General features: G+C 42.8%; 2 protein-coding genes across 2 annotated transcripts in view; both read left to right on the forward strand.

The window, feature by feature from the left end:
- The window catches only part of LOC310870597 (C-X-C chemokine receptor type 4-like), a 277,312-nt gene that overhangs the window by 241,680 nt on the left and 23,233 nt on the right, over positions 1 to 12,399 (forward strand). The window lies entirely within an intron of this gene.
- LOC310871116 (autophagy-related protein 101-like) lies at positions 4,642 to 5,274 on the forward strand (the record flags this gene model as incomplete). Its single annotated transcript, XM_083782605.1, has 1 exon — positions 4,642 to 5,274. The coding sequence occupies one exon, from the start codon at positions 4,642 to 4,644 to the stop codon at positions 5,272 to 5,274; it is 633 nt and encodes a 210-aa protein (XP_083638731.1).

The following is a 12,399-nucleotide window of genomic DNA, read 5'->3' on the forward strand; positions in this document are numbered from 1 at the left end:
CCACTCTCAGAGTTACAGACCCATAAGGGTCCATATGGTTCCATTTGTACACTCTCAGAGTTACAGAAATACAGACCCATAAGGGTCCATTTGGTTACAAAGTAGCATGGGGACCCCCTGTAACTCCCTCAAGGACCCCTGGGGGTCCCCAAACCCCACTTTGGGAACCACTTGTCTATCAGATCTGTCCAGTGGAATGAAAGGCCATGTGATTATTATGTTTTATGTAGCCTAATTGTAATTGTTTCTTTTATCCAGCTCTTAATCTCTGATGTAATGTAGGCCTAACGGACATGAAGCTCCAGACCGCATAATATAATCCCCATCTTGTGTAAAATAACTGTACATTTACTCAAGTACAATTTTGAGGTACTTTCACTTTACTTGAGTATTTTTTTAATAGCCTACTTTAATAATTCTACTCCACCACATCTTAGAGGCAAATACGTGTTGTTGTCGACTGTGATTATTTGATTACATAATTAAACTTTTAGTTACTACAGTAGTAATTAAATTAAATTATTAAATGATTACAAAACATACCATTTTATACTTCATCTTCTCGAAAATAGCAGATCTGCAAGCTCACAACGCAATTTCGACACAGGATTTTGACACCTTGTGTATGATGTATAGCAGATCTGATATTTGGAGAAACTTATAAAAAAAAAAAACTTAAAAAAAAAGAAAAGAAAACATCATGTGAAATGAAGGGACAATCAGCATAATTGTCTCCACCAGGCGGAGGCATGGGAATAGAGTATGTCTTGCACTCCGTGTGTCCGTCCATCCGTCTGTTACCAGCTAATCTTCGGCACCGTTAACCCGGTCGATGCCAAATTTTGCACACACACTCCCTGGATGCCAACGATGAACCTCTGCCCCTCATTTTTCCAGAACGGCCTGTTATAGCGCCACTATGGGGCCGAATTTTGAAAAAAAGAATTATATTACTCCTCGAGATTCTGGCCAAAAAAATCCCGCAAATCGTTACACACTATCTCTATGGTCATGTGTTCAAGACGGATCTGTCCAATATTTCATATTCCATCCTAATTGGCTAACATTGGCTTTCAAAGATTGGCCCGTTTTGAACAAAAAGCCTCAACGCAGCGTGCAATTTACGTGAAATCTTTCACAGACTTTCCTACTAGGCTGAGGAATATATCGCACCCTTTTCACATTGGCCTGTTATAGCGCCACCAATAGGTGGATTTTTTGCAAAACACATTTTTGGGCCAAACAAAGAATTAAAAAACGTCAGGTTACAACACTTTTTTGTTGTTGTTTTTCTTCTTTGTAATTATTTGTTTCATCCAAAATATTGTGTTTGTTGTCAGGATTTGTCACGACAAGTCTTGGCTTCGTACGGCGCTTATAGGGTCTTTAAATAAATATGTTTCGAAATGTCTATGAGGGGAAATGCATTGGGAATTATTTCCTGGGCCTGGTGTCGTCATGAAAGGGTGCGGGGCTGTGATCCTATACTGAGGCACTACACTGTCTCTCTGCATTCTACAGTAGGTAGACTAGTACAGTATGTGTTTACCTTGCTTACTGTAAGTCCTTCTGGATAAACAGTGCCTCCATGCTTAATGCCCACATTGTAATTGTAACATTTTAAAAACAGATCTTGTATAACAGAGTATTTCCACATTGCGGTATTATTGCTACTTTTACTTAAATAAAACGGGTATTTTCCCTTTCCTCCAGTACTGCTAATCCCTGTAGCCTCATCCTCCCCTCATCTCTAGATCCATTCGTCTCTCCCTGACCCAAACCTTTAAGGCCAGGATATTCCTGGAATGTTCTCATTTTACTGATAATTGCAACCAAGTGTATTTTATTTTCATTATAAACATCATGTAGGCTATACTTGCAGTCATCCTTCCACCCTAGCTATTGCACAAACAGATTTGACAAAATCCCCCCAGAAGTGCTGGGCTGTTAATTTCCCTTCAGCTCCAGAGCATGTGGTTTCATGGTTACTTGTACTCTTTTCTTTAGGCCTCATTTTCCTGTGTTGTTTACATCTAAATGCCTACATTGTACTGTACATTGTAGATGTAATCAAACTGTGGACGACAGTTGTGTGTTGGCTTATAGCCTGGTAAACCGCAGGCACTGATTGGCTCTTCCACTTTTTAGTTTCTGCAAAACGCCAACCCAGTGTCGGTCGGTCGGTCGGTCTTTCTTTCTTTCTTTCTTGAATCTGTCTGTCTTTGTCCTCAGTGATGGACATTATTTAGTGCCCTGCACTTATTCTTCTGGGTCAGTGTCACCCTCTCACATCGATACCCAACAAACAAAAAGTGGTTCTGGAGATCTACAGAGAAACCCAAGCACACATGTAGGAACTCACAGATGTGTATCATCTGACATTGTTGACATCACGTATACCGCATACCTGACTAACTATACCTAAAAAAAAAGTGAGCGATACCCACAGTTACAACACTAGAGGCAGCGAGAACAACGATCTGGTACCACCCACTTTCAAAACAAACATGGGTAAATTCTCCTTCTACAGCACTGCCACATAAGCGTGGAATGCCCTGACCCCATAGAGTAATACAAGGATAGAGACCGAACCGGAGGTGCTCAGTGGCGTTTTGATAGGGTTGCCAAACTTGCCACCCGTCCCTTAAAATACAGAATCGTCCCTTATTTGAGAATTAAATGATGCGTCCCTTATTCAATAAGGGACGCATCATTGAATGCGTCCCTTATTGATAATAATGCGTCCCTTATTTAGGAAAATAAGGAACAAACTGCGTTCCTTATTGGTTCAATAAGGCTTATTGAACCAATAAGGAACGCAGTTTGTTCCTTATTTTCCTAAATAGCCCCTACACGTCAACACTGAATTTAACAATAATGAACAAAACAAAATACAGGAAATATTAAAGTCAGCACAATTGTTCTAGCGGGAGGCACACACTACCTAAAGTAGCCTAAACCAGTGGTTCCCAAAGTGAGGTCCGGGGACCCCCAGGGGTCCTTGAGGGAGTTCCAGGGGGTCCCCAGCTAAATGATAGTTTGGAACCAAATGGACCCTTATGGGTCTGTAACTCTGAGAGTGTACAAATGGAACCAAATGGACCATCAGAGTTAAATTAACATTGATTTTACAATATGAATTGGGGGTCCCAGAGATAGAAATGCCATTAAATGGGGGTCCGTATACTAATGCATGTCAAACTGGTACTTGAAATTAAATGGGTTGAGAATCACTGCGTAAAAATCTTCTCTTATGGGGGTCGCTGGCATATATTTTCTAATGGGCTGCTGATGTTGTTATGCTCATTTGGAAAACAAAATTCTACTTCAAAAGTTGTGGATAGCATACCATAAACAATAAGTTGAGGGAAACTTCAACTTATTGCTTCGACTAAGGGCCGATTCATACTCCTATTTTAGAGCCGAATAAAAGTCGGTTCGGCTCTGTAGAGCCTACAATTTGACGTCATTTGAGGTTCGGGGGGGCGGGTACCGTCCTAAAGTCGGCTCTTTGGTGCTACTGAAAAATTCTGACGAGCCGAAATCATTTCGGCACTACAGCGCCGAAACAGTGGTAAAATAGGAGTATGAATCGTCCCTTATTGCTTCAACGTATTGCTTCAACTTATTGCTTCAACTTATTGCTTCAACGTATTGCTTCAACTTATTGCTTCAACTTATTGCTTCAACTTATTGCTTCAACTTATTGCCGGCCTTGCCGCACACGCCTGCGCCGCAAGGCCGCGGCAGGTGTAAAGAGTGTCCCTTATTTCAAGATCTCAAAGGTGGCAACCCTACGTTTTGAAGCACCCGGAAGACTGCCAGAAGTACAATTATAATTCGATGGCTCGAGCGAGCGGAAGTTTAGCCTATAGCCTAGCCCGGACGGTCCGTGGCTGACGCACATGACGTCATGAACGTCCGTCCACCTCCATGAAAGTTGCTGCAGTTCCATATTTCGCCATTAGGTAGTGGTAGCTTCAACGTTGGATAGCCTTACTGGGGGCTCTCCTGACCCCCTCCCTCTAAAGATGCAGATCACTTGCATCTTTTAAAACAGGCCTGAAAATCCACCTCTCAGCAGGCCCAATTAAGGGAGAGGAAATGATCACCCCCCCCCCCCTCTCCCCTACTTTTCCCCCTCCTTTATATACGTAGGCCTACAGCGTTTTTAGTTTTTCCTGTGATGATTTAAAATCTTGTTGTTTTTACCTGTGATGATATCAAATTGACTTTATTGCATAGGGCCTTTTTTGGTGCTATCCCTTTTGGACTGACTGAACTCTGTTGCTCTTTATACATTCTGTCTAATAAACTATTCAATCAATCAATCAAAACGTTGCCGTGGTTATCAGATGTTTCCCGACCAGAGCACCAGTGAGTGGACTGTGGAGCCGTGTGCACGTTCCTTATTTGGGTGAGACTGATGTCAAATGTGATGATGTTACTGTGGAGGGAGTTTGACTTAAGAACTGACACGAGATCTAAAATGTTATCTAGCACATGCCGTGAACGGTTGTTTAGCTTTAGGTTTTATACTGGATCTCAATACATCGAGGTTTAACCGGGTGTGTCGAAAGAGGCCAAGAATGAACTGACCCTTTACCCGCACACGGTCAATAAACAGTAAACAACGACAAGATGAATTGTCGCTCTGAAGTGCTGGAACTATCGGTGGAGGCGAGACAGGTGGAGGAGGCCATGTTGGCCGTGCTGCACACCATCCTGCTGCACCGCTGCACCGGGACGTTCCGCTACAACCCGGACGGGACGTACTGTGTCGGGACGCTGGGCACGTGCGACGTGGACTGTGACTTCCTGGACTTCACCTTCGTCAGGGCGTCGTGCGACCGGCTCCACGCCCTCCTCCGCGCGGCCGTGTCCGAGTTCAGGGCCGGCTGGAGCGGCGTCGGCACGGGTCAGATGTCCCTGGAGTTCTATCAGAGGAAGAAGGGCCGCTGGCCGTTCGCCGACGAGTGCGTCCCCTGGGAGGTGTGGAGCGTCAGGGTGACGCTCGTGGACGGGACGCGGCAGAGGCGGAGCTGCGGGCGGGACGCGGGCGAGCAGCTGGCGGAGAGGCTGATCAACGTGGCGCAGGTGATGAACCGCCACGGGTACCTGCCGGCCACACCCGCCCAGGCACAGATAGACCAGGTGTTTGACACCGGTCTGACGGAGGTGCAGCCGTACCTCTACAGGATCACACAGCACCACATGACCCAGTCTGTTGGCACCACGGTGAGGAGGCTGATCAGAGATACTCTGGCTCTGTAACATAAATATACCTTATGAACATTGGTTGGTTGATTGATTGATTGATTGATCCTGGAGACTTGTTTCCATTGTTGCCCTATATTATATTCAAGTCAACATAGCATAAAAATGTGGGGTTATCTTTTCATTCATGTCTTTTCATGTCAGATTTAGCCGTTGGCTTTCTAAGTTTATATCGAACATCATGTATGTCTGGACGTTCATGTGCTATCTTGCTCTCTGCTAATGCAGGGGATCATATTGATTGATTGATTGATTTATTGATTGATTGAAGTGCAGGTAGTAAGCATATATAGTCATAGGTTATTGAAGGATAACACAACAATCCCCCAGGGGATTTGTTTCCATTGTGGTCCATTATACTCAATACATCAGAAACACGTGATTATAATTAATTATCTGGGTCAATAACGTATAAAGATTTCCAAAAACAAAAAGGACATTTTGTGTGTGTTTGTATGTTGTTCTAAATGTTATGTACACGCAGTAAATTCATATAAGACATTTTAATCTATGTATTTCTTTAGGGGCGTTAGCCCCTCCTATGTCCAGCTTTTGGTGTATGTGCACAAACGTTGTCCTACACAGACATTAAATTCCCATTGACAATGAATGGACAATTTGCGACACCCCTTACCCCTTATCCTTAAACCTATTTGCCATTTTTACTATTTTGAAAAACATAAAATATAGTTCGACATGTTGTGAGCTATTTGAACTATTTTAAAAGGTTTTTCAAAATAGTTAAAATTAAGTTTAGGGGTAAGGGGTTGCACAAGATAGGGCATAGGCATGGCCTATCTTGTGCTGTGTCAGTAGGAGGTGCTAAACGTTTAGTATAGGGGGTGCGCGTGCGTTGGGGTGCGCGTGCGTTAGCGCGTGCCGCAAAATGTGCGTGCAGAAACGTAGAGCCCTATCTTGCACCACCCCTTACCCCTTATCCCTAAACTTATTTGGCATTTTTTACTATTTTGAAAAACCTTTTTGAATAGTTCAACTATAGCCGATCTAACATTGACACATTGTGAGCTTGTAGAATGGCTATTTTAACTATTAAAAAATGTTTTTCAAAATTGTAAAAAGAAAAAAGGCCCCTTATCCCTAAACTTCTTTTTTGAATAGTTAAAATGGCCAGTCTACAAGCTCACAACGTGTCAATGTAGATTGGCTAGTGAACTATTGAACGATACAAAAATGTTTTTCAAAATAGTAAAAAAAAGGCAAAGAAGTTTAGGGATAAGTGGTTTAGCGGTGAGACGAAAATAGAGCCCAAAGTGTTTTGTTCCATAATGTCCCACGCCTTCATAAATTAATATGCAGACTATGCAAACTACTGTAGTTTCTTTATGATGTGAACAGACTTCCTCTTCCAGTGTAGCAGACATTACAATCAGAGGATGTGGTATCAGGTCTAACACCTTTATACGACAGAAAGACACAGGCAGCATCAACTGATGGTGAGCAAGATTGTTACGTTTTCCATTTATTTTGTTTTGAATTTGTGTTTTGAAATTCTGTTTAGTTTTTATTTTAATTACTTTTCGAAGTGGGTTCGTTAGTTTAGTTTCACAATAATTATTTAAACGCCTTAGCACATTTTCACTATTATGATTTCAGTTAAACAAACAAAAGCCTACATTTTCAGTTATCCTTTTTGTTGAAAAGCCTCATAATTTATTTTATTCTTTACATTTACTAACATTTACATTTACTATTTTCTTCCCCCCCCCTCCCAATACTAGTTATAGCTCTACCATCGGCATATTTTTTAAATAATAAAGGCAATATTAATTCCAGAAAAAGGGAAACAGAAAAAAGATTGCATGGAGCATTTAGAACACAGAATACTGCAGCACCTGATCCAGTTTCATATTGAGCTCTCGGTTCCTTTTTTCTATCGCTCAGTTCACTGTCAGCTAGAAATGTCTCGTCAAAAATGATATGTGGTTTAATGTCATAAAGTCTCCTTCCAAGTTATACCTTTAAAGCACTGCACAGGTGTTGCTAATGAGACAAATACAAATGTTCTGTTTGATATGAAGTTATATACATCTCTCAATTTCCATTCCGCACAGACATTTCATGTGTTTTCTCTCAATGGTGTCCTTCGGAACTCATTCTCAATTCTGTTGGCATGGTTACCCGGTTTAACCCTATTTTAATTCATGTTGCGCCGCATGTTTGCTGCAGGGGTTCGCAGTAGGGATGCCAATTATCGATTAGTTCATTCATTGATCATTGATAACCTTATTGATCGATTAACATGTTAGAAGGAGGGCAAAATCCATTTCACCCGACCGCCTGGTCGGTCGGTAGTCCGACGCGTGTTCATTTTTGGCTGTTGTTATCAGCCTCCTTTACTACTTAAAGTTGCATGGTCATCCTCTACGGAACAAACTGATTGACGTCAAGACTTGAGATATCTGTAATGTTGCAAAAAAAGATATTCCCATTTTCTCAGTTCTAAATTAACAGACAATAACGTGTCCTCCACAGATGACCATGAACGAGAGCTGCACCTGTGACGTGTGGAACAGCAGCGCCTGTAATGTCCAGAGCAGCACGTGTGAAGTGAAAGCCATTGAAGGTGTGACATACACGCTGTTGTTCCTCCTGGGTCTGGTCCTCAATGTAGCAGCACTGTGGGCCTTCATGGTCAAGAGGAGCTCCTGGACAGACACCCACATCTACCTGATTAACCTGACTGTAGCAGACCTCGCCCTGATCCTCTACCTCCCGTTTAGGATCTACGATGCTTTCTACTGCCTGGAAGTAACGCGGCTGTGCACCGTCCTCCTGTCGGTGCATTACGTCAACATGTACGCCAGCATCCTGACCAGCACCGCCATCAGCGTCCATCGCTTCCTGGTGGTCAGGTTCCCGTTTCGGGCCAGGTCTTGGAGGAAGAAGAAACAGGCTGCCTTCGCTGTGTGTCTGGCCATTTGGGCTGTGGTGGTGACACTGTGTGCTGTCTTCAGAGGCTCTAACCGCCCCTGTAAACTGTGGACATGCTTTGAACGACGTGAAGACAATCCACTGCCTCTCGACTTCCTGGTGTTTCTGTCGACTCTGGGCTTCCTCGCTCCACTATTGATCATCGTGTTCTGTTCCGGTCAGTTATTATGGATTCTGCGGAAAGGAGAAGATGACTCAGCAGAGAAGAAGAACATCATCGACATAGTGACAGCAAACATGATCATATTCATAGTGTGCTACACGCCCTTCCATGTCGCCCTGCTCCTGGACAAGCTCATCAAGACACCTGCGGACTGGCGGTCAAACCAGCCTGTCAAACACGTATATTTTCTCGTAGCTGAATGGATCACCACGGTGAACTGTTGCCTAGATTCTATCTGCTGTTATCTTTTGTTGAAAGGTTTTTGCCTCGTCCCCTGGAGGAGGACCAGAGTTCCGAGGCGAGACTTGGGGATCACACTTTTTGTCTGTGACCAGAACCAATCAAATCCTGGCTAATCACTTTATTTCTACGAAACATAATATGTATCATAGCGGTTTGTAGTAGCACGGAGGGGTCGTCGCCAAGCTGACTTGTGGTGGACACGTTTGTCGAGTTATAGGGGGTCCTTGTTTGTCGAGTTATAGGGGGTCCTTGTTTGTCGAGTTATAGGGGTCCTTGCAAATTAAACATTTAAGAACCACTGTAGACTTAAAGGAGCATTCAGTGATTTGGAAAAAACCTAGCCTGGATCCAGCCCAAAGACCCTGCCCACTCTCTGAGTGGACTGAAGCTTCAAGAAAGCTACAGTCTGATAATCAGGCTAGAAAAAACCCCGGTCCGCCCCGATAACAAGATGTGCACATACACGCTCTACAGTGGGAGGGACACGCAACAGGCCAACAGCACGCACACCAAGGCCCGCCCCGGCTCGATCATGATTGGTGGAAGGCCCCTCTCTATCCCGATTGGATGACAGCTGGGCCACATAGGCAAAAAACGAAACCTAAGGGTTTTTGGACCCCAGGGGTTAACTGGGGACAGGGAGGAACTCCTTATATGGTCAGCACACTCTATAGTAGGGTGGATTATCACAACAAAAACAAAAAAAATAGTGATATTTGAATTAAGTGAAATCACTGAATATACCTTTAACTTAACATAGAACACCCTGTAACAACGGACTGCATCGTAGGAACAGCGGTTCTTCGGCACAGAGGCCCGTTGGAATTATGGGTAGACCCAAAGTGGGTCTCCTAATGTGAATGTGCCATATATAGTAAATTAATTACATATTCTGAAGAAAGCATGTCTGGAGACTTAATTGACATTCATTTATTGTTATGATCAGATAAGAAATCAGAAAGGAAATAAAACAAATTGCCACGGAAAAGTCCAAGTCTTTGCCGTGGACACATTGATGACCCGAGTTCACCCCTTTGACCCTTCTCCTTTCAAAACAACCAGGAAAGTGTCTGTGTCATCTTAGATGTATTGCATTGGCTGGCTGCACTGCGAGCTTGTGCATTTGCTTCTTCTTTTTTTTAAACTACTACAATTTTTTTTAGAACTATACTGATTTAGAAGGTAAGCTATTTGTGGAAATGTATTCATGAATACACAAATAAAAACAATTTTAATAATGCATTGTGGTTTCATAACATATAGATCGGCTATATTCAAATGGCCAAATTAAATTGAAGTGGTTAATGTATGTTTTGTAATAATACTCGAAATCTACAAAGTAACTAGTATAACTACAGTGGAGTAGAAGTAAAAGCATTGGAAATTGGAAATACTCCAGTAAGGTAAAAGTACCTCAAAATGTTACTTAAAGGGGAATTCCACAAATTTTCAACATTTTACTATGTCATTAATATACCTTTGAGCTGTTGTGTGGAAATAATAATAAAAAGTCCCCCCATTTTGTGTTTCCTAGAACTGGAGATCTGGAAAAACAATCATTAACATACACATCTTGATGATGTCATCAAAATACATAGTAAAATGTTGAAAATTAGTGGTATTCCCCTTTAAGTACAGTACTTGAGTAAATGTACTTTCCACAGAGGAGTCGAGGACACACCGAGGACGTTTTCTTGTTCCATTCTGCCTCGTTACGTTCCACGTTGTCTGTTGCCCCGTGGTGTGCTGTGGTTCTCTCTCATGCCTGCACAGATCGGATGCTGTCTTACAAAGGGCAGAAAATAAAATAAAAATGGAACATGACGTCTGCATGACTGGAAGTAAAAAATGATGATAAAAATTCACAGTTTGACAGTGACTGTGCATCCTCTTACCCCGAACATTCACACTTAGTTGAAACCACATCTCCAGAAGTGTGGCGGAAACTTATTGTAAATGTCAGTGAACACGCCCTGCAAGCTAGGACCAACAGTAGGCTACACATTATGTTATAATGTTATATATATTTTTAACATGCATTACATCATTCTATCCTTTGCCTCAAACCACAGAAACAACAGGCCCAAATGACCATTCAATGATAGGCCTACAAATTGTCTTGTATACTGTATACAATGCACAGAATGTATGTATATTGTATGATTTTATATGACACAAACACTTCCTCACTGCAGAATTAGTCACAGGATGTGGGTGGGATGCTTACTGACTTTCACATCATGCACCGACTGGGTTTAAAAACACAATTATTTGGTCACTTCAGAAACAGCAGCGGTGAACTCTGGTGAGTTTGACTTTGATCTTACCCATTTGATCTTTACCCATTTAGACCTGAGGACGATTCTAGAAATGTCTTCTAATCTTCTTATATACAGCAAGAATACAAAAGGCCTATATGACATTCCTTAATCAAATATTTATTTGACCTTTAAGAGATACAGGGCCAGGCAATGGCATCTTTGTATGAGGAATAAAATGAAATGAAAAGTGCACTATAGTGTCTTGTCTGTCACATCACATGCAAAAGCAGAGACGTTTCTGTGACTACCAAGGACTTTTCTTTTAATCGGACCACATGTGAGTTCCTCGGCAGCATTACATTCACAGAAAACCGCCCAATGATAGAACCGCAGAATTTTCGATTAATTGTTAACTGTTAAGTTTAATTGAATAACTTCTTCAATGAACTATTAACATCCCTATAGTTCGCACTCAAACCATCAAGCCTGCTCGAGATCGGACGGCAGACAATATGGATTAGAATAGATGGATGTTTTTGTCTTTGCTCTCTCGTTGCTGCATATTGCATTAACGATAGTACCATTTAAGTCTGGTAAAGTTGCATGGTCCCAAGTAAATAAATGAAAACAATACAGACATATGCGTACACAAAGAGAACTCAGGATGGATGTGCGTGTTCTTTTTTGGCTGTTGTTATCAGCCTCCTTTACTACTTAAAGTTGCATGGTCATCCTCTACGGAACAAACTGATTGACGTCAAGACTTGAGATATCTGTAATGTTGCAAAAAAGACATTCCCATTTTCTCAGTTCTAAATTAACAGACAATAACGTGTCCTCCACAGATGACCATGAACGAGAGCTGCACCTGTGACGTGTGGGACAGCAGCGCCTGTAATGTCCAGAGCAGCACGTGTAAAGTGAAAGCCATTGAAGGTGTGACATACACGCTGTTGTTCCTCCTGGGTCTGGTCCTCAATGTAGCAGCACTGTGGGCCTTCATGGTCAAGAGGAGATCCTGGACAGACACCCACATCTACCTGATCAACCTGACTGTAGCAGACCTCGCCCTGATCCTCTACCTCCCGTTTAGGATCTACGATGCTTTCTACTGCCTGGAATTAACGCGACTGTGCACCGTCCTCCTGTCGGTGCATTACGTCAACATGTACGTCAGCATCCTGACCAGCACCGCCATCAGCGTCCATCGCTTCCTGGTGGTCAGGTTCCCGTTTCGGGCCAGGTCTTGGAGGAAGAAGAAACAGGCTGCCTTCGCTGTGTGTCTGGCCATTTGGGCTGTGGTGGTGACACTGTGTGCTGTCTTCAGAGGCTCTAACCGCCCCTGTAAACTGTGGACATGCTTTGAACGACGTGAAGACAATCCAATGCCTCTCGGCCTCTTGTTTCTGTTGACTCTGGGCTTCCTCGCTACACTATTGATCATCGTGTTCTGTTCCGGTCAGGTATTATGGATTCTGCGAAAAGGAGAAGATGACTCAGCAG

This window comes from Protomyctophum parallelum (genome assembly GCF_964188405.1).
Source record: "Protomyctophum parallelum genome assembly, chromosome: 14".
NCBI lineage: Eukaryota > Metazoa > Chordata > Actinopteri > Myctophiformes > Myctophidae > Protomyctophum > Protomyctophum parallelum.